The 23820-nt window shown below is 41.7% G+C and overlaps 1 protein-coding gene across 1 annotated transcript in view; it reads left to right on the forward strand.

The window, feature by feature from the left end:
• Positions 1–23820, forward strand: part of MEMO1 (mediator of cell motility 1) — a 178324-nt gene that overhangs the window by 41759 nt on the left and 112745 nt on the right. Inside the window, exon 4 of the mRNA XM_030195949.1 lies at positions 2086–2198. Coding sequence (XP_030051809.1) covers positions 2086–2198 — 113 coding nt within the window. The remainder of the gene's footprint in view (positions 1–2085; positions 2199–23820) is intronic.

The following is a 23820-nucleotide window of genomic DNA, read 5'->3' on the forward strand; positions in this document are numbered from 1 at the left end:
TAATTATGGTCATTACACAAGAATTGTCTGCCTAGGTTCCCTGTGTACTGCTAGATTGACACGGCTATGGTTATTTAAATGCTTACATTTCTTTTAGATTATCTAGTTAACTACAGTAGTTGCGGCCTTCCAGACAGCTGTTAATTTGGTTATATCATTTCAACCTTATCTAAATAGCTGCCATTGCTATGGTTTATAGTTTATTGGTATTTGATAAGATCGCATTTAGCTGCGAAGCAAATCACGGCAATTTACAATAATAGTGAGCCTGTAAGATAGACCTGGATTTTTACTTACTTAAAACATTTGTAAACTGCCTTCCCAGTTTCCAAACATTATCCAAGATGCGCTGTACCAAAGATAAAACAAAGACAACAGTAATCTACCCAAAACAGAGATCAGAAAAAAAAATATCCTTCCCACCTCATGGGAAGAGACAGATTTTTATCCATTTACAAAGCACAGATAGTTCTGGTCCATCCTCAACGCCAGTGGTCCAGAAAACTGATGCCACCACAGTCGACACACTGGCTCTTACTTGAGATTTCTTCACCACATTACAAGAGAGAATTGTAAGTCAGCTTGACTAGAATTCAGTTGGGAGACCTAGTATATACCAATCCAGTTTTGTTTTTGAATACCTATGCCTGTTTTCTTGCAAGATTCGAAATGCTAACCGTATTCTAAATTGAGCTCTTAGAAACATAGAAACATGATGGCCGTTAGACAAATTGCCCATCTAGTCTGCCCATCCACAGCAACCACTATCTCCTCCTTTCCCTAAGAGATCCCACGTGCCTGTCCCAGCTGTCAGTCTAGACCACTGGAAGCCTAAATAAGAGAAAAGAAATGTCCTATAGTGGGAGTTGAATGTAGGTCATTTGGGTGCAAACCAGAAACCCTGACCATACGGGAGGTTTCTCTCTTTGTGCTGCTTTAGGTTTTCTTTTAGCCAGGGCCGCTGAGAGAGTGAACCAGTCCGGGGGCAGGGGCGCTGCTGGACCTGGGGCAGGGCCCCTGCCGCCTCCCCAAGTCATCGTCTGCTGCTGCAACAGGATTTAAATGCCTTGGCTGGCAGGGATCCTGAGGCCCCTCCAGCAGAAGACGTCTTCCTCCAGTGCTGACTACCTGCCTCTGCAGCTGCTTTTCCTCGCAGGGCATGCTCTTTCAAAACTGAGCATGCGCGCCTGAGAGGAAAAGCAGCCGCTCAGCAATGAGTAGAAAAGCAGCGCTGGAGGAAGCTCCTGGTCCTCCCCAACCTCCAAGGGGGGCCTGGCGCCGGAGTTTTCTCTCTCCTGCTTTTGTTGGGATGCGATCATGCAGGTCCCGTCAGAAGCAGGCGAGAGAGACCCCAGCGCCAGGCGCCCCTTGGAGGCCCAGGCCCGGGGAATTTTGCTCTCCCCCCCCCCCCCCCCTCGGTGGCCCTGCTTTTAGCTAGGAATCTCTTTCTACTGCTTGATTTCCTCCAGTTATTTAAAACTAGGCTGACTTGCCACATCTGTAACCCATCAAATTGGGTACCTCTAATTTTTTTTGCAACTCAAGTATTGATTACATGTGGGCACTAGGACCATATAGAGCTATAGTTGTGTGCTTTGCGATTCCTGCTGTGCCTCAGCTTCTGGCCTGCTTTTCTACCAACAGTCAGAGGAGATAGTAGGCTGGAAGCAATTTTCATGCCCATCCATTTTTGTGTTCTGTGCGGCTGTACTGCTTGCACAGCCTTTGGTATGATACTAGTAGGTACCTCAGTTGGAAAACTATAGATGTGGGTCTAAAATGAAACTACATTACCAGACTACCCACTTAGCTGAGTTCCTTTAAGTTAGGACCTAATTCATGGTCTTGTACTTACCTCCATAAGCTAGCATTTTGCCTGTGTGAAGGGTATCGTGTATAACCATCTTGTATTTTGCCTGTGCTGACCTGCAGCCCTCTCATGGACAGTCATTACTTGGGAGCATACATGTTATGCTGCTATTGTGTCTCAATGGACCTGCCTTATTCAGTCTTGATATTAATCTTGTAGCTGACTGGTTTTAAGCAAATCTTTGTAATATGAATATATTTTCCCCATGAATCCAGGAGAAGAATTTTTATCCTTGGACCTTCTCATCATGTACCCCTTTCCCGATGTGCACTTTCCACTGTGGATATTTATAGAACACCCCTGTATGACCTTCACATTGATCAAAAGGGTAAGCATAAGATTATAAATTTTGTCTGTTGTATGTACAGTGAGCTTTGTGAGACTGATTTAAAAACTTCATGTAGCAGAGGAAAATAAGTTGGTAAAATCACAGGAGCAACCAAACTCTACAAGAAAATTAACATTATCAAATGCATATGATATGGTTAATAATAAACTGGAAATATGCCCTCTTATCTCCCTCCTTTGTGACAAAGTTTAAGGATGTGTGTATAACAAGCACATTTTGTGGGATGTGGAGGAAACACCAAGAACTTGATAGAAAAATGAGATAGTGATGTACTTCAATAATTTAGCAGATTGATGGAGCAACTAGGGGAAGAAAACAATAGGAAGAAACACAAGAATTAGCATACTGAGACAGACCCAAAGGTTCATCAAGCCCAATATCCTGTCACCAATCTAGGTCACTAATCCCTCGCAAGATACCTATATATTGCTTTGGAAGGCAAAGTCTTGGCTCATTCTTGCATGCCGTTTAAAAAGTGCTTCCAAGACCTTGAAATTCACTATAAATTATCCATACAGTCCAGTCTGGAATAAGTATGAAAAGTATTACCTAGCTAAGGAACTAGAAACTGTACTATGGTACCTGATAATTATAGTTAGAGAATTAGATTCTGCACAAGAATGTTCTGTTTGCTTTGATAAGATATCTTTCTGGCCTGACCTGCCTGTCTGTCTTATCTTGATAAGCCTCTTAGGGTTAATATTCAAAACCTTTTTTATGGTGTCGTCATGAGTTATCCGGACAGATCTGTCGGCTATTTTGGTCCTGTAGAGCATTTAATTTTGAGCGAGACAGTGTCTGGCCAAAAAGTCAAAATTGCGAGGGATTGGAAGCATTGTGAGGGCAGCCTTCAAAGTTAATCAGACAGTGACAATATTCAACTGCTCTCTGGTTATCTTTGTGGTTATCTTGGCTGTAGATATAGCTAATATTTGGATAAATTTATCTGAATATCTTTAACATGTGATGTCAGGTACACAAGTGAGTGGCATTATCCAACAGCACCAGGTCAGAACAGTTCTGTCGCTCTGCATGCATGGTCGTGCACAATGTTCTCAGTCTCATGGGTTATTTGCTCTGCTAAATGGACATGAAAACAAAGCTCTCCCATTAGCGAGGAGTTTAAAAAGGGTCTGGATGGCTTCCTAAAGGAAAAGTCCATCGACCATTATTAAATTAACTTGGAGAAAATCCACTGCTTATTTCTGGGATGAGCAGCATAAAATGTATTGAGCTTTTTTGGAATCTTGCTAGGTATTTGTGACCTGGATTGGCCACTGCTGGAAACAGGAATCTGGGCTTGATGGACCTTTGGTCTGTCCCAGTGTGGCAATACTTATGTACTCGTTACAGAAAAAATCTGGATTCCAGAGCATCTATATGCACTCCAGATACCCCGTTTATCTCAAAAGTATCATCTAAACCAGTTCTGCAAACGTAATGGATGAAAGACACTTGCTGGAAATCAAAAATTGTGCTGTCTAGTAAATTGTCTTCTGCAAATGCTGCCTCTGCCTCATGTGCAATGTCTTTAAGAACCCAGCCACAAAGGAGCAGTGCTGGGGCTTACATTCATATCTCTATTGGCATGACAGTGTTGCATATGTTGCTAAGTTGATACATTTTAACAGTTAAGTAAAAAAAAAGAGAGAGAGAAAATATAATTTTCAAAGTAATAGTAACAATAATAAAATACAATTACAATGTATGAAGAAGTCAATAACAAGAATAATTCAAAGATTTTGGTCTGGCCCATATTTTCCCTGGTCAGGTTACATTTCTTGCCTAGTGACAAGATACAACATATTTTGTTGCCATAGCTGCCCTTATACCTTTTCCTGCCAGGATGATACAATTTTTCCTGCTTATTCTTTGGTATGAAGTCTCTTAATTTTCGGAAATGTGTGCTTTTGACTTCTTTCTATTTTGTATAGTGTAATAGGAAATGCATTTGTTTCTGTTTTCTCCAGTATTGTATTGCATGCAGAGTCTGACTTATTGGGGTTTCCAGTTTAGTCTTTGTTTGCCTCTTTCTGTTTCTAGTCTGTGGTCACTTATTCTGTATTTGACAAGGGTCTATCTGTGTTTTGCATGCACAGCTGAAGTCAGATATTCTATAGTGTGTTGCATGGATCTTGAGCAGTCTAGCTTTCCAGCTTGTTCTGTATTCTGATCTGTATTTCTAGGGCACGTTGCAATGTTTGGATTGCCTGTTTCTCATAGGTAGAGTGGTTGCTGTTTGGGTTGTGGTCAATATTGGTTTTATAGGGATCTTCTGAAGCGATGCAATTCACTGTGAGGTCTAAAGTGTACCTGTGTTCAGTACACTCTCACAGGCCCTGAGTTCCAGCTTCAAAGCCATTCTGTAATACTGTGGAGGAGCACAAGTACTCCGGTACAAATGACCCTCAAGAGCATGCAGACCATTTCAGGCATCTTCTGCATTTCACCATCATAAAACACTTTGACAGAACCATAGTGCTGGCCTGAGTTGCATTTTGTGGCACACACCTAATGCAATTAATAACAGCTTTGTTCAGTGCAGATGTTATTGTGCTCTGATCTGTGTAGTACACACAGCTGCTATTAATATCCTGTTCCGCAAATCATAGCAGACATCCAAATTGTCAGCTTCTGCACAGCCAGGGTGCTTTATCAGATGGTATGTAATAGTACTGAGTACTTGCTCCCCCTTTCCTTATATTGCCCTGTTGGTCACCAAATATAAAGGTTTAATCAAGTGTTTCCTCGCATCTTTTCTTAGGCAACCAATCAGCCCCCAGCGCAGCAAAACACAGAAGAGAGATGGGGAAAAGATGATGGAACAAAGGGATGGAGAAGAGAAATTATGGAACAGTGGAAAATAAGAGGGAAAAGTGAAAGAGGGAGAATTGAAAATAAAGGGATGGAATATAGAGATAAGGGAGGGTTGAAGAAGAAGGAAGGAGAGTTCAAAGTGAGAAAAGGTGAAGTTGGTAAGCAGTGTGTGAACTGAGGAGAAGGAAACTAGATGTGTGCAGGAAGAAGGGAGTGATATATATAAAAAGAGGTGAGGGTGTGATGAGGGGACCGAGATGTGTAAGTTTGTTAGTACTTGTTATAAAGTCTTTCAGAGTCAAAGCAATCAAAGTGGTTTACAAAAGCAAAGTAAGTATGGAATTAAAAAGGAACACTAATCCTAATGATGGGACATAGTAAAAAGAAGCAAAAAGAGGAGGAGGTGGTATGTAGTTACCTAAGGGAGGAGAGCGAATAGACAGAGGAGAAGGAGGTACTGCTATGTTCCTGCTAAACCACTGCTTCTAAAGCAGTCCCAAAAAACAAGTGAGAAGGTACATCTTCAGTTGCATTCAGAATTTCATGTGTAGGCAAGCTCAGTACGAAGAGCAGTGAGTATTGAATTTTAAAGGGATGGTGTTGCAAAAAGGAAAGCAGAATGACATGTGGAGTCCATATGTGCCCGAATACCAGAGGGCAGGCGTAGACTGCCATCTTGGGCTAATCTAACTGTCTGGGCTGGAATATAGGGAGTAATCATTGACACAAGCTAATCGGGTGCACCGTATGGGCCAAAGTTAGAATCTTAAACTGAACTCTGTATTGGACAAGTAACCAATGATTTTATATCAAAGGTGGGGTAACATGGTTATATTTACCGATTTTTATTCTAATTTACTGTGTACTCTATATACTCTGATTGGAACATTCTTCTGTATTTCTTATTCCGGAAATGGCGATTGCCACTACGCTATTTGTAAGCAAAGAGGTGGGAAAATGTGGGATATAAATGCAGAAAATAAATATTTTCATGCATTAAACGACAGCCGCACCTCAGTATTCTAAATTGTTTGAAGTTTCTTAATCAAGTGGAGGGGCAGGCCAGCGTATACTATATTATAATATTCCAATGGAGAAGCAATTTAGCCATAATAGAGTGTTAGACATGCTGTGAATGGTCAGGTAATGCAAGTAGGAAAAGACAAAAGGCAAATTCCCTACAAATGCAAATACCAAAAGAAAAAGTGTAGGGAAGGAGTAGTGGTCATCCACTAAAGGAGCCAAACCCAGAGAGCAAGGTAAATAAAAATCCAAATTTATTGTCAAAAAATAAGTCAGGTATAGTCAAACTTAATGAGACTCAACACGGAACCGTGTTTCAGCATTCCAGTGCCTGCTTCCATTTCCCCCTCTCCCCTTCTTCCTCCCTCTCCTTTTCCTTTTCCTCTTTATTTCCTTCCTTCTTCCCCTTTTCCTTTTCCCTTCCTTCTTCCCTCCCCTTTCCTTCCCATTCTTCCTTTCTTCTTCTTTGTTTCCCTTTTCTTTCTTTTTTTCTTTGCCTCTATTTTCCTCCCCCTCCTTTTTTTCTTTTGTCCTTCTTTGCCCTTCTGTCCCTTTCCCCTTTTTTCTTTTTCTTTTGCTTGGACACATTTAGTCATTTTCCATACATGAATTTTGTTTGTTCTAATTCTTTATATTTAGCTAGTCTTCATATTCACATTTAGTCAGTCTGATTCTTAACTTTGGATGGTTGTTACTCCCTACGATCTCTTTTAGCACATAAACATATATTTGTATTTTCATCTTCTATGTCCCCATTGATTCAGAGTGATACACATTGCAATAAGGTGGTTGTTCTTCCCCCTTTTCCCCCTCCCCCTTTTTATTCCGCTTTAATTTTTTCTCCCCCCCCCCCCCCCCCACTACTTTTTTCTCTCCCTCAATTCTGGGCTGTTTTCCCCCATTTATTTTTGCATCACACACTCCATCCAATAGGGCTTGACATTGAGGTAGCTAATCACATTTTAGCATGCAGTGTGCATGCGGAGCATTTCGTGCCTCTTTGTGATGACACTTCATTGGAGTTTGTGTTTTTCAGAGGTAACTTTTTTTTTTTTTTTTTTTTACTAATTTTATTTAGCTTTATTTCCATTTTTTAAATTCCTTTTTTGTCAGTGTTTCAGCTGCAGTTAGATACATTTTATTTATTTATTTATAGTGGCTCTCCTCTTCTAGTTTTGCTGCTTTCTACTGAGATTTACACTGCTCTTTCAGCCTCTTGGTGCAAAATGAAACAATGTGGGTTGCTCATAACGTTAGGGCCCATTTTTTTTTTTAATCACATTTGCCTTTCTTGGTCATATCTATTTGATTATGAAGTTTTTGTGCTTCTTTGTAGTTTTATATGGCGATATATGTGGAGTCCCAACATTTGAACAAATTTACTTGAACCACATATCCGGTTTGCTTTGTATTTTTTTTTCAACTTTAAAATTTTTATTGACAAAATAACATTGCGCAAAAACAGCTGTATAACCGTCCATTAATACAGATTATCATCAACAGCCCCCAAAAGGGAGTCGTCTCTTACAGCATCCCCTAGCAAACTCACATTATCCAATACCAATATCAACACTCATATCCCAATCTCTCTCCCCCCACCCCTCCCTGATAGTACTAACATTCATATTACCAAATGCCCAACAATCCCATATCTCAAACTTAAATTCCCTCCTGACCCCCCACCCTCAAACCAAAGTAGCTATATTTTCTCAACTCCTGCCCTTAAACGATCCCACCCCTTCTACATCGCAAGGATCCCACCCTTCTATAAGTTCTCAGATACTCCATATGGATTAATTGTCCTAGTTTATCCTTCCACTCCTCCATCATGGGAACGCTCGGAGATGTCCACCTCACAGCTATACGACATTTGGCCACCACAAAACTCCATCTAAGCCATTTACTAACTTCCCAAGAATCCCTTTCATTATACAAACCCAAAAGGCATTCCCTGGGCCCACACACCAATGAAGTATTGGTCAACTTAACCAACCCTTTCACCACACCTTGCCAAAAACCCACCACCCTATTGCAGGTCTACCAAATATGAAGAAAGGTTCCCTTATGTACCCCACATCGCCAACACCTATCCGATGTTTCTGGATACATCTTATGCAATCTTTCAGGGGTGCAATACCATCTAGTGAGAACTTTATAGGCATTCTCTTGTATCAGGACACACACTGATGCTTTATATACTTCTCCACAGATAACTTCCCATTCTTTTTCCGTAAATTTGTACTTCAAGTCTACTTCCCACTCCCCTTGAAACCCAAATTGTCTAGAATCACTACCCCAAAAAAATCTATAGATTACAGATACAGGTCTGGGAACACGCCTCAAAATTATCCACAAATTTTCTAAACATTCCTTCTCTTGAGTATTTGTCCTCCTCCACCCCATATTCCCCACAAAATGTTGAACCTGGACATAGGCAAACCGATCACCTTCTTGCAGATCATATGTAGAACATAATGTTGCAAAGTTCAGTAATGTTCCTCCCTGCAAAACTGCCCTAAAATTTATCAATCCCTTACGTTCCCAACACCCAAATCTAGCATTTTCCCTGCCCGCCCCAAATTTCGGTTCCCACCGCAGGGGCGCCAATGTAGAAACCCCTCCCTCCTGTCCCCATCTCTTCCTAACCACCCTCCACACTTCCAACAAACGCTTCACATATGGATTAGACAGCCCTACCAGGAGCCCACCCTCCCATTCTGTGGTCCATAAGTAAGAGCTAAGCTCTCTACCAGGGCTATAAGACCTTTCCACCTGACTTCCAGACTTCTTATTCTCACCCTCCCAATCCATAATCATCCGCACCTGTGCTGCATAATAATACCATTCAATATTAGGAACTGCCCTTCCCCCCGTCTCAGGCGCCCCCCCCACAACACACGGCTTCCTAATCTAAGATGGCTCCCATTCCAAATAAACTGCGTTACCAAGCTTTGTATCTGTTTAATAGCTCCTTGAGGTAATTCGACCGGCAAAGCTTGAAACAGAAACAGCAGCCGTGGCAAAACATTCATCTTAATCACGGCCATGCGCCCCCACCAAGACAACCACAACCCCTTCCAACTAGACAATTCAGATTTAATTTGGCCCACTATCTTGCCGTAATTTTGCTTTGTATTTTTTATTTTTATTGTGCTTATATTCTTTTGCTAAACATTTTCACAGTACTCAGCATAATACCCAGGCACTTCTTCTCTGGTACTTACATTTATTTCATGTTTTTGATCTTATGTTTGTCCTTGTGCTTATTTACATAGGTGCAGTAGTTGCAGATTAGTTTTTCATATTAGTCTTCATATGGTGCTTTCATTGGTGGTGACTTGACAAATGGTTTGTTTTTGTCAATGATTTATAATCTGTAGTTTTTATATATAAATGTACATATTTGTACTCTTTTATACACATAAGTTGTATGGCTTTCAGTTTCAAAAGCTTTTGTATAGTGTATATTAATGTGTTAAACAAAGATGCAACACACATGTCTCTCTTAGAATTTACATCTATATACTTCATATTTTATCATTTGTGCTAAATATTTTGTTACACATATGTATCTTTTTATATTTTACTTGTAATTATAATGTTGATTTATGTTGGCCTGTCCTATTATATACATTTTTTCAACATCAGTATATATTACTTGACTGCTCCGTCTACATGTTCATATACTTTTAGTAAGGTGGTACATTTATTATATTTGTTATATTAGCTATACATTGTTCTTATTGGATATGTAATTTAGATGTGATCTTCTCATGCTTTGTTTAGATGTTTTATTTTTTGTGTGTTTCTCTTAATCGTTTCCTCATGTTTCAGATATACTGACTCCTGAAATAGGCACTGGATTGCTGAAACACAGCTCCTTGTTGAGTCTGATTAAGTTTGACTACATCTGATTTATTTTTGGACAATAAATTTTGGATTTTGTTTACCTTGCTCTCTGGGATTGGCTCCTTTAATGGATGACCATTGGTCCTGCCTTACTCTTTTTTTTTTTTTTTTTTTTCTTTTGCTAAGAGATAATGAACAGACCATTGCTGCCATGTAGAGCCATAAAGCAAGATCTTGCTACAGCTGAGACCTGCCTTTGAAAGGGACAACTGGTAATCCAGATCTATGCAAAGATATTTAAAGGAGTTCACCAAGAGAATAGGGTTAATGGAAATCAACGGGCCAAATGATGGTTGAGAAATGTGACTAGTGAACTAGATAGTGGTTTTTGAAAGATAAAGAATCTGACGGTGACTGGCAAGCCAGTATGCTACAGAATTCAGACAGGTTTGGAAAGCACACAAGTTAATATCGTCCGAATCATTCTGAATGAGTGTTGCTAAAGGACTTAGGAAAATGTTAAAAAGGGAGGTGGCCAATATTGAACCCTGAGAGACTCCACAAGGCACTGAGAAAGAAGCAGGTGGGTAGTATCACTGAAAATGATCTGTGGGACAAAAAAAAGCAGTAAACCAGTGTAGGACAATCCTGCAACTCAAGTCTGTGAAAGTCTAGAGAGAAAGAGGGCATAGTCCGCTAGGTCAAAAGCCGCAGTGAAATCAAATGATACTGCAAGAGACACTTTGCCATCATCAAAGGCACAGTGAAGGTTAAGCAAGGCGGCCATGATGGCCACAGTATTGAGACAAGGCCTGTACTCCTTCTGTAGGTGTAGTACATGAGTATCCTCAATGTGTCCAGTTTTTTGTGAGTTTTGATAAAAGCATGGATAGAAACTGGCTTGAAATTGAGGGGATTCAAAGAGGGTTTCTTCAGAATGGGACAAACTTTATCTCTTTTTTCCATGGTGATGGCACTGTGCCAGAATAAGACTTGTATTGACAATAGACATAGCCAGTGGGCTCAGACTGTGAGTAGGAATTTTTATCCAGGAAGAGGTCAAGGTGTCCAGGGGGGGCATTTGACTCGGACAATTGAAGATGAAAACTTAGGTACGCAAACTGCTAAATTGATAGTAGATTTTGTCTTAAAGCCTGATCGTGTTGGATTTTGAAAATGTTCTTTCATCGTTGACTGGAAATGTGGTTGAATCATAAGATTAGGGATTTTCCTGACATCTCTAGGCAGACTCATTGGAGATGTCAGTCTTTCCTGAAATTGCGTCCAAGAGTGTTGCAGTTAGGAAGACTGTTTTGGCTTAATTTTCCATGTAAATGTGTGATGAAGCTACAATCAACAAAACAAAATATATATATTTTTTGAATCTACACATTTAGCATCCTTTTTGGACTCTTAAGGCCCTGATGCTCAAAAGTGAACACGGGTGCTAGAGGCCATTAGTGCCTTACTAGCACCCGCATTTACCAGCGCAGAATGTTCAGAGAGGTGTAGCACAGGAAGCAACTAGCGCACAGGCACTAGCACAGATAGCGTGCCATTGTAGTCAAGCTCATGTTAATGAGGTCATTTTGTATTCCTCTCCAAAGCTCAGAAAAGAGTGCCCAAAACAAAACTGCCTTACCACTGCAAGAAATGCCAAGTTGGAGCCGATGTTAGGTTGTTGGATGAGGATTTCCCATGATTCTCATGCTTCTCTCATCATTCTTTCTGCAAAATCTGCCAGTTTTGATTGCGTTTGGAAGCAGAAGGAAGTCTCTGCAAGCCCTTAAGCGTTGGTCATGAGAAACAGCAGCCCCATTCGAAAGCACACATTGGCGTCTTGTTTTCTGTTTCTAAAGTTAAAGCATCCACTCTTTAAAAAAAATAAAATAAAAACGCCCAGTGAAAGCACACATTGGCATCTGTTTTTCTGTGTCTAAATATAAGCATCCAAGCTAAAAAAAAAAAACCCCCCCAAAAAACCCACTTATATTTAAGCTGCAGAAAACAGACGCCAATGTATACTTCACGTTTGGATTTTACCAGGCGCATATGCACAGGAGCTGAGCTTACCATGAAACTGTTCTGCACATGTGCCAAGCACAGTCCTCCCGCCAAGCATCCTAGTGTGCAACGCTATGAGCACACCTGTATTTGCATCTCAGTGTTGAGCATTAGGGGGATGTTCTTCTGCACTGTTCCGGCGGTATTTTTACAGCACTGTTCGGAATAGCGCCAGAGTTTGAGCATCATGGCCTAAGCTACTAGTTACTCCTCCCCCTCCTTTGGTTGTGCCTTCAACATCTACTTTGTAATAAACTATAATTTGCTTGGTACTTATCTTCCTTACCATTCTTTAGATTGTTTCCACTTGAATTGTGGTTTGTCTCCTAGCTCCCTATAGTGGATTTAAGGTAAAAGTAATTGAATTTAAATTTCCTATTATAATTCTTTTAGTAATACAGTTTTCATTTTTTAATATGTAATTATTAGTGGTTATTATTGTATATCTCTTAATTTCTTTGTGTTTATATTTTTCTGATCAAAAGTGTTCTTGAAAATTTGTTAAAATTGTTAAAAAAAAAAAAAAAAAAAAAAAAAAAAAGCAAATTAGAGAAAGCAATTCTTAGTCAACGCACAATCAACCAGTAGAATTTGTTGCTGGAAAATGTTTTGTGGTAATTAGACAGTAGAAAAGTTTTTAAAAAGAGTTTGAGCTCCTGAAGGAAAAGTATATAAACCAATATTAGTCATGCAGATGTATGAAGTCTACAGTATATCTTTGGGTGTGAGCAGCAAGAAATTGATCTACTCCTTGGGATCCTGTCAGCTACTTGTGACCTGGATTGGTCATGTCGGAGACCTTTAGTCTGACGTAATATAACAAATTTTATGTTGTTAACGGGCTTGTATTTTTGAATGTGGCATTATCTAGGGGTATGCATTCCAGAATTTTTCATTTTCTGTTTTCCCTTGAAATTTCCAGAAATGTTCATTTTGTTGGGTTTATAAAATTTTTTCATTACACAAGCATTATCATTAGTATGCCCTCTTTTGGAAGAGTGTACTCTCTTAACTACATGAACTTTTTTTTGTTGTCTTTACAGGTAGAAAATAATGCAAATAATGGGAAATGCTGTTGATATTTCTCATTTCATTTCAAATGAATGCACATCCTTATTATTGTCTAGTTAAGATAGCACGTATTACTTCTGAGAAGAAGAAAGGCAGCAGAGTGCAGGTATAATAGAGTTTAAATAACCTCTGTGACACAAATGCACAGGAGGCAAGTCTCTTGACTGAAGTGAAGCTCTGGAATGAGGGGACATGGTGAAAGGGGATAGACTCAAGTTATTTAAGAAAATACTTCTTTATGGAAGGGGTGGTGAATGTGTGGAACAACCTACTTGTATAGGTGGTGGAGATGACAACTGTATCTGAATTCAAGAAAGCATGGGATAAGCATATAGCATCCCTAAGGGAGAGGAAAGGATAGCAGATGGTATGGATGGACAGGATATTAGCCGACATTTTTCATGCTTCTGGATTTCTGTGATCGAGATCTACCTTAGGTTGAAAGGCCTGTCTTTTCATGCTAGAACATCTATTTTGGCCTCCATTTAAAAACATTTCCACATGCAAATAACACTTTTACACATGTAGATCACATACATGAGTAAATGGTGATTTCAGAAAAAGCAGTTATATACACATAGAGATTACCGGGAGACAGAGATTTGAGTGGAGTGTGGTTTAGGTTGGGTTTAGGCATAGCTTGCGTGAGCCAAAAATCTTACATAAAGAATTCATCTTTTTTTTTTCTCTATCAGATTTGCACCAGAACATAGCCACATATGGTTTTTAAAAAGTTCTTGTTTCCCCCCTCCCCTTTTGTTTCTGCCTCCAAAAAAAAAAAAAAATTGACCTCACTACTTAAAGGGGAAGCTGTCAACATGAGCTACCATTAATACAGTTATTAGTAACTAGATCTCATTGCATAAAATGGGATCAGTGCTACAATACCACGAGTTGTGGTAAAATAACCTGTCTTAATGGTAGCCCACGTTGATAATTTCCCCTCTCAAATGACTGAAGACATACACAACATAGCTCTTAAAGTGGAAGTACTACTAATAGGGGAATTTATTTGCCAGATGTTGATCACGCAACAGGGACACCCCAACGCTCTAGAAGTAGGATCCTGAATTGTCTACAAGGAGCACTATTCTAGCAGTTGGTAATGAAACCCATGTGCCATGGGGCCATACTAGACCTAGTGCTTATATTTCTGATGTTTCAGTGGATAATCATATGATATCCATTGATCACCGTATTGTGTGATCCAATATTAACAATAAAATAAAAGCACAATGGGGCCTTCAAGAGTGGCGGTTTTGTTTGGAAACTATGACTACTCTAGACACTTTGATTTGCCACTGCTGCTTTCACAGTTTTTGCTGGATTTATTTCCCGCATCTTAGCTGACCATTGAGGTTTTGGTGCTTCGGTTCTTCCAGATGCTTTCTTTACATTTGTGTTTGGATGATTTGAGAACACTGTTTTATATTTCTGTTTTTCAAGAATGCCTTTCTTATATTGACCCCGGAAGCAGGCGTATACACACCGAAACACGGCCCATGTTGGGTCCACTTATTAGAGGCTCAAAAGACTGCATTCAGAAGCAGCTGATTTTGTATCCCAATCCAAAGTATTAGTAAGGTGTTTTAAACACAGGGGGTACCCTATTTCATTCATTTATCAGGGTTACTCTAGGGCTGCAGTCCAGCCTCGAGATGAGCTTTTGAAGACTGGAAGAAACAACAAAATGCCACTGGATATAGTTTGTACATTGAAATTGTCTTTTTTGTCTCAAGTTATTGGGAACATTATTCTCAAACTGTGGTAGGTGTTGTGTGTAAACACTCTCACAATTTTAGAGTTTACACATCCAACATCAGGGCAGATATACCAATTGAACTTTACCAGCAACTGCAATACAAATAATGTCATCTATATAACTGAATGTCCTTTCAAACTTCTGTATATAGGGAAAACTAATAGAATGGTTAGAACCAAAATGATGGAGCATCGCAGTTGTATCAACAAATAGGTTCTTTCAGCACCACTTGTGCAGCAATGGCTTTCTAAACAACATACTATTGAAGATTTATGTTTTTTTGTTTTTATGCTAGTTAGATGCACATGGCGTGGAGGGGGGTCCGAAAGCATCAAAATCAGTCAAATTACCCACGATTCCCCCTGAGGTGATCCCCAGATAAGAAGATTAAGAAATCGGAAGGTGAGAGCTAGACAAAGAGCGATCGAGGGGCTCTCTCTGCTGGGCAAAAAGGAGGGTATGCCCGCTAAGTCCCCGCAGGGGAAGAAGAGTACCTGTACTGTGCAGCCCAAGATGGCGGCGGTTCCTGAGACGCAGATGGTGGGATCGATACCGTCAGAGCTGGTGAGGGAACTGGCGCAGCAAATCTCAGCGATGTTGGAAGAAAAACTGTCAAAACTTCAGTTGTCTGTAGATCAGATCCGCGAGGCGCTTGAGCGCCAAAGCGCCCGCCTGCTGCACGTGGAGGACAGAGTGTCGCAGTGTGAAGATGCGGCTGTAGGCATGTGCGAAAAGATAGCAGCGCTCGAACGAAAATGCGAGCAGCTGACGCAGAAAGCGGACGATCTTGAAAGTCGCAGCAGGCGTAACAATCTCAGGATCGTGGGCATCCCCGAGTCAGTAAAAGCGATGGAACTCGAGACATTCGTGGAGCAGTGGCTTCCCAAAGAATTGGGTCTGGACTTAGGTGGAAAAACACTGCAAGTGGAAAGAGCACACAGAGTGGGAGCGGTACGAGCTAATGAGAGTAGGCCAAGACAAGTACTGGCAAAACTGTTAAACTATATGGACAAAGAAGCAATCTTGCAGGCATAAAGAAGTAAACCTGGCCTCGAATATGAAAGAGAGAAAATCATGCTTTTTTAGGATTACTCGGTCATAGTGTCAGATCAACGGAAACTAATGGGACAACACTGTAAAAGATTGTACAACAAGGGAGTCCGGTTCGCTCTACTATACCCAGCGAAGGTACGGGTAATGCATGAGAACAAAACTTTATATTTTAGTGAATCGGCAGAGTTGGAAGCGTTTGTGACTAATCTGAATGAGAGGAGCTGTAGGATGGAACAGTTACATATGGCAATGTGCAGTAGGAGGAAATGTCTGGGATCGAGATGTTCTGCATGACTTGTCAGCAGGAGTGGCGGAGGCTGGAAGAGGAGTAAATGACTTTAGCTGTGGGACTGTGAATATTAAAACTGCAGATGGAGGAAGGTGGATGTATATAACTTGCTGGAGCGTCCCGGAGGCAAGTTCGCCAGGTGGAACTTGGAGATCCCTAGCCATAAACTACAGTGTTTCATTATCACAAGTTTTTGAGAGTTGGAGGGTCATTCGAGCTTCCAGCCAGATGTTCTTTATTCTGATGTGTACGTATCTGCTTAGTTATAGATTTATGTTTCTCACATCGTTAGTAGTGAGGCTTGTTGGGGAATCATAAATGTGTGGGGGGGGGGGGGGGGGAAGGAAAGGGAGCGAGAGAAGGAGACCGGGAGAGTTGGTGGTGTGAAAGGGGGGTATAGGTGTTGAAATCTGGCATGGCTAAGGGGTATGTGTGAATTAGTGGGGCAGGAATTACCGGGGGAGCAAGGGGGGAGGGGAGAGTGGGGGAAGAGGGAGGGAGGAAAGGGAGTATATGGGTCGCTCAGTTGGACAGCACGGGGGCAGTGTGAGAGGCAAGAGGGTAAGAGAAGAGGGAGATTGGACACAATAAGATAATCGAGGATGGAGGAGCTTGTAAGGGTTCTGGGGGCTCAGCTGGGAGGCGCCCAGAAGGTAAAAGGGATTCTTATTCAGTCTGGTTGCACAATGAACCAAATGGCTAATCTAAAGATAGTGACATTGAACGTCGATGGAGTGCATTCCCCAATAAAGCGAACTAAAATCTTACAAGCACTTAAAACGACAGAAAGCTGATGTGGCTATGATACAGGAAACCCATTTAAGTAGATTAGAGCACCTCAAATTGAAAAGGGATTGGGTAGGAGACATATTTTTTGCATCCTATAATGGGAGACAACGGGGGGTAGCCATATTGGTCAGAAAAACCTTAGCATTTGACCTACACAAAATGTATCAAGATCCAGAAGGGCGGTTTCTCATAGTGGCAGGAGAATTGCAGGGAATAAAGGTGTGGTTATGCAGTGTATATGCGCCTAATGTTTATAATCACAAATTTTTCACCTTGCTGGCAGCCAAATTGGTAACGTTTGACAACTACTAGCTAATTATAGGGGGGGGGGACTTCAATATAACAAGTGATCCATCAATAGATTGTAAACAACCAAGGAAAGCAGGAAAAGATCATGATGATAGAGGGGTGAATTTGGTAACGAGGGGCTTAGACTTGGTGGACATATGGCAACATCAGCATCTGGAGGAAGCTGATTACACTTTTTTCTCTCATCCACATGGAGCCCACTCTCGCCTTGACTACCTGCTAGTATCTCACTCAGTGAGTTTGGTGGCAGTTCGAACAGGAATTGGGGAGCCAGATGTATCTGATCACGCACCAGTGTGGATGGAGTTGACTTGGGGGAACAGGGAAGGACTGGCTCGCTGGCGAATGAACCCGGCGCTATACCAGAGTAGGGAGTTGTTTTGTACTTGAGGAGTTGCTGGTTGGATTATATAATGGACAATGATGAGCATTCGGTGAGCCCGAGAATATTCTGGGAGGCCGCAAAGGCAGTGCTGCACAGGAAAATTATCTCATATGTTGCCTCTCAGAATAAAAACCACGGAAAGAAAATAAAAGCTGTTACAATGAGACTGAGAGAGGCTTGCAGGGCTCTCATTGGGCTTCCGAGAGTAATAGAAAGGCATACATGGAGTGTAGGAAAGAAATACAGGAGACTGTGGATGAGGAGGCGCTTTATAATATTAAGTTATATAAATATAAATTACACCAGTGGGGAAACAAAATGGGCAAACTGTTGGCATGCTTAGTGAAACAGAAGTCAGCGAGGAAATTCATAAGCAAAATAAGAGGTGGGGGGGGGGGGGGGGGGGGAGGTCAGTACAACGCTAAAAGATATCCAAAGGGAGTTTGTGGACTATTACTCGTCATTATATAAAGAGGGCTCTTTCTCGGAGGATAAATGTACAGAGTTCCTCGTGGGCATGGGGTTACCCACTTTGTCAGACGAGAAGCAGAGGATGCTGAATGCGCCCATTCAAGGGAAGGAGGTCCAGCGAGTCATCAAGCGATTAGCTGGCAAAGGTGCCGGGCCCAGATGGGCTGGCGATGGAATATTATAAAATCCGTCAGGACTTGATAGTAGCGCCATTCATATCTAGGTGTGATGAAGTTCGGGAGGCGGGCACTATGGGATCGGTGCTCCATCGTGCACATATAGTGGTGCTCCCTAAGCCCGGAAAGGATGAAGAGCTGGTGGGTTCATATAGGCCTATCTCACTGCTGAATCAAGATGTAAAGATATTGGCGGCAGTGCTGGCGGACCAGTTGGGGCAAGTGGTTCCCTGTCTTGTCCACTCCGATCAGGTGGGATTTGTTAAGGGGAGATTTGCATCGGCCAATATTCTGAAAGTGAGTTGAATCTTGCTGGAGGGGAGAAGGAGGGCTGGGGATGCTATCTTAGCTAGCCTGGATGCAGAAAAAGCCTTTAAAGTGGTTTGGAGGTATATGTTTTGGATATTGGGACGTTTTGGCATTCGAGGTGAGTTTCTTGGCTGGATTCGGGCTTTGTATTGCTCACCGACAGCCCAGATTATCATTAATGATTCCTTGACTGAAATGTTTTCTTTGGGGGGTGGAACCAGGCAGGGCTGCCCGCTGTCGCCTTTATTGTGTATTCTTACGCTGGAACCGCTGGCAGCAAGAATAAGGCAGGAGTCGAGATTGAAAGGATTAAAAGTGGGGAGAGAGGAACACAAGATCAGTCTGTTTGCAGATGATATGTTGTAGCTGATGGATGAGGCATCCCGAACATTGCCTTTGGCGATGAACATTATTCAAATATTTGGGGAATTTTCGGGTCTCAGTATAAATTTTGAAAAGTCAGAGGCATTGCCTGTTAGTGATCCGTGTCTTTTTCAGAGCGTCGCAGAATTTCCCATTGCAATGGGCCAAGGAAGGTATTAGATATTTAGGGGTTCACCTTAGTGCGGACCAGGCATGGGTATGTAAAAGAAACATGATAGACCGTATAGAAGAGGTAAAAAAAGGTATGTCAAAAATGGAAAGACTTGCCATTAAATTTTATGGGAAGGATAGCCTTGGATAAAATTGTAATACTGCCTAAATTATTATATCCATTACAAATGCTTCCGTTGTGGGTGAGAAAATCGGAAGAAAGAATGTACAGAAGTATTGTAGGCACCTTCATTTGGCATGTGAAACGCCCCTGGATAGCCTTTGCCAAGCTCGTGCAGGGTAGAGCGCAGGGAGGTCTTAGGCTTCCAGACCTGAGGAGGTATAACATAGCGGCATTGATGCGGTGGATTCATGAGTTGATCTCGGGGAGGGGGTTTTACGCCCTTCCCGGATTCTGGGAGAGTTGGTGTAGCCCGCATGACCCTTTTACTGTTTGAGTCATAGGTAGTGCAAGGGGCCAGAAAGAAAGTGGAAAACCCATATGTGGTGGCTCTGCAAATGGCCTGGAGATGGGGGAGCAGATATGGGGGCTAGCCCATTTCTACCGCTAGTGGGGAACATGGCTTTCCTTACAGGGATGGGAGTGTCGGTGTTTTGTGACTGGCGAGATAAAGGCTGTAGATTTATAGGTCAATTCAGGAAAGGGGGGGAAGACGCATTTCCAATCTTTGAAACGGTAACAAATGAGCTGCAGATCTCTGGCTCCCAATTCTTTGCATACTGACAAGTGCGAGATTATGTGCTGAGTGTGGAGCGCAGGAGTCAGGCCATAGTTCACTTCACACAACTAGACCACATTTTTATGCAGACAACCCTATCTTGCAATAGATTGGCAGGGTGGCATCAAGTGATCAGAGAGCGTCAAAAGGCGCCCCATATGTCACACTTAGCGGAAGTATGGAGCAAGGATGTAGTAGAAGAGATAACAGTGGAACGCGTGGGCACAGTCTTTAGAAACCTGGGTAAGATAACCCCGAATGGATCACTACAAGACATACAGTACAGAATTCTTTACAGGGTACATATCACTAAAGTAAGGGGGAAGGCTTTGGGGATGTGGGAGGATGAAATGTGTAACAAATGTAAGGGGAGTGTGGGCACATTTCTACATTCCTTCATGGAATGCCCGTTACTACACACATTGTGGGCTGGTTGAAGATATCTTGCAGCGCACAGTGGAGTGGAAGTATTCGATCACCTTGATGGGATGTGGGGAATCACTCAGAGAGCAGGGGTTGGGAGCCGCTCAGTGCAAATTTGTTCTACTGGCGATGATCCTACTCAAGAAATGTGTGTTAAGAGGGTGGGTTGACGCAGAGCTCCCGTCCCTTGAACTGTGGAAGAACTGCATGGTGGAATTGGCCAATTGGGTACTTATAACACTCAAATTCGCTGCTTCATTGGGGAACCGTCAGTACCGAGATATATGGGGGAGAACTCTTACACTGCTTTCATTGAAGAGCCATGAATCTGGTAATTAGAGACAGAGTGCTGTAGGGATAACAAATTAAACCTGGGGAGGGGGGGAAGGGAGGGTAGGGGAGAAGAGGAGGGGAGGGGGGAGGGTGGAGGGGGGATTTCAACCAAAATGTTATGGAGATCGGAATGTTTATTGGCAGATGTGTTATTGCATAGATGATTTTTCAACAAGAGTGTATAGTTATGTTATTGTCATAAGATGTTTGTATCTGACTCAATTTAATAATGGCCTATGGACTTTTCATTTAGGAATCCGGCCAGACCTTTTTAAAAACCCTCTAAGCTAACCTCCTTTAACACATTCTCTGGCAACTGATTCCAGAGTTTAATTACACGTTGAGTGAAGAAACATTTTCTCCGATTCATATTAAATTTACTACTTTGTAGCTTCATCGCATGCCCCCTAGTTCTAGTATTTTTGGAAAGAGTAAACAAACAATTCACGCCTACCCTTTCCACTCCACTCATTATTTTATAGACCTCTATCATATCTCCCTTCAGCTGTCTTTTCTCCAAACTGAAGAGCCCTAGACACTTCATCCTTTCCTCATAGGGAAAGTCGTCCCATCCCCTTTATCATTTTTGTCGCCCTTCTCTGTACCTTTTCTAATTCCACTATATCTTTTTTGAGATGCGATGACCAGATTTGAACACAATATTCAAGGTGCGGTCGCACCATGGACCGATATAATGGCATTATAACTTCCTCACTTTTGTTTTCCATTTCATTCCTAATAATACCTAACATTCTATTTGCTTTCTTAGCCGCTGCAGCACACTGAGTTAGAGGGTTTGTATCATCAACAACGACGCCGAGATCCGTTTCTTGGTCGGTGACTCCTAACGTGGAACCTTGCATTACGTAGCTATAGTTCAGATTCCTCTTTCCCACATGCATCACTTTGCACTTGCTCACATTAAACGTCATCTGCCATTTAGACGTCCAGTCTTGTAAGGTCCTCTTATAATTTTTCATAATCCTATCGCGATTTAACAACTGAATAATTTTGTGTCATCAAATTTAATTATCTCACTAGTTTCTCCCATCTCTAGATCATTTATAAATATTGTTAAAAAGCAGCGGTCCCAGCACAGACCCCTGGGGAACTCCACTATCTACCCTTTTCCATTGAGAATACTGACCATTTAACCCTACTCTCTGTTTTCTAGCCTTTAACCAGTTTTTAATCCACAATAGGACACTACCTCCTATCCCATGACTCTCCAATTTTTTCTGGAGTCTTTCATGAGGTACTTTGTCAGACGCCTTTTGAAAATCCGGATACACAATATCAGCCGGCTCACCTTTATCCACATGTTTGTTCACCCCTTCAAAGAAATTTAATAGATTGGTGAGGCAAGATTTCCCTTCACTAAATCCATGTTGACTTTATCTCAATAATGCATGCTTTTGAATATGTTCTGTAATTTTGTTCTTTATAGTCTGTACCATTTTGCCCGGCAGCAACATCAGGTCCACCGGTCTATAATTTCCCGGATCCCCTCTGGAACCTTTTTTAAATATCGGCGTTACGTGGGCTACCCTCCAATCTTTTGGTACTACACTTGATTTTAAAGATAAATTACATATTACTAATAATAGTTCTGTCAGTTCATTTTTCAATTCTATCAGTACTCTGGGATGAATATCATCCGGTCCAGGAGATTTGCTACTCTTCAATTTGTCAAATTGCCCCATTAAATCCTCCAGGTTTGTAGAGATTTCATTCAGTTTCTCTGGCTCGTCAGCTTTGAATACCATTTCTGGCACCAGTATCTCTCCCAGATCTTCCTCGGTGAAGACTGAAGCAAAGAATTCATTTAATTTCTCCACTATGGCTTTGTCTTCCCTGTTCGCCCCTTTCACCCCTCGGTCATCTAGCGGTCCAACCGATTCTTATGCCAGCTTTCTGCTTTTAATATACCTAAAAAAAGATTTGCTATATGTTTTTGCCTCCAATGCAATCTTTTTTTCAAAGTCCTTCTTTGCCTTCCTTATCAGCTCTTTGCATTTGACTTGACATTCCTTATGCTGTTTCTTATTATTTTCAGTTGGTTCCATTTTCTGAAGGATTTTCTTTAAGCTCTAATAGCTTTCTTCACCTCACCTTTTAACCATGCTGGCTGTCGTTTGGTCTTCCTTTTTCTAATACACGGAATATATTTGGCCTGGGCTTCCAGAATGGTATTTTTAGACAGCATCCACACCTGATGTAAATTTTTGACCCTCGCAGCCTCTCCTCTAAGTTTTTTTTTTTTTTCTTCACCATTCTTCTCATTTTATCATAGTCTCCTTTTTTAAAGTTAAACACTAACATATTGTATTTCCTGTTTATACTTACTGCAAAGCTAATAGCAAATCTGATCATATTATAATCACTGTTATCAAGCGGCCCCATCACCATTACCTCCCACAGAACAGCAACACAGACAGCAGCAACTGGCATAGTTTAGCTCCTCTCCCCTCCTTTATACCAGAAAAATTCCTCATCTGTTCTCTCTCCCCCTCGTATCTCTGTGCCAAAACAACCCCTTTCTCTCTTTCCCCTCGCTCTGCAGCAATTGCTCCCTTTTTATTTCATACAAGGACAAGCTACGTGTGCTTAGCATTGCATAGCAAAGAGAATGAGTGGCTGGTTGTTGGCCTGCATTTTCATCTTCTGCTACATGTCAGATTGCTGATTTGAATCACGTGTAACCTTGTTCAACTCCAAAGTTGAAATGCCACTGGGCAGCAGAGGAGGACACGGCTTGACAAGCAGTAACTCTTTCTATTTGCTATGCATTGCTATCAGCTGTTCTTGTATGAAGTGGGAAAGCGAGGGATTGAACACATGGAGGGATTTTTTTTCCAACATGGTGGGGGGGGGGGGGGGAGGCAGGAGTGGGGAGAAACAGACCACATTAAGGGGGAGAGGGACATAAGAAGCTGGTAGTATTGCTTGGCAAGGAGAGGGAACTTGGGGAAGGGGAGCAGGGAAAGGAAGAGAATGCTTGAGGAGAGATCTGTGGAGTTAAAGAGATCTTGGAGGGGCAGAAATAACTGGGTTCTTGCTTGGGGGTGGGGAGAGAGATCTGGATAAGGAGGTCATATTGGGAGGTGGAATTGGTTGACTCCTACAACTTAGAGATCCCTAAGCCTGATAATGTCATTCACATTCAAAGAGCTAGCTTCCATGTCTTTAGAGGCCACAACATGC

The sequence above is a fragment of the Microcaecilia unicolor genome, chromosome 3 (assembly GCF_901765095.1).
Source record: "Microcaecilia unicolor chromosome 3, aMicUni1.1, whole genome shotgun sequence".
NCBI classification, from domain to species: Eukaryota; Metazoa; Chordata; class Amphibia; order Gymnophiona; family Siphonopidae; genus Microcaecilia; species Microcaecilia unicolor.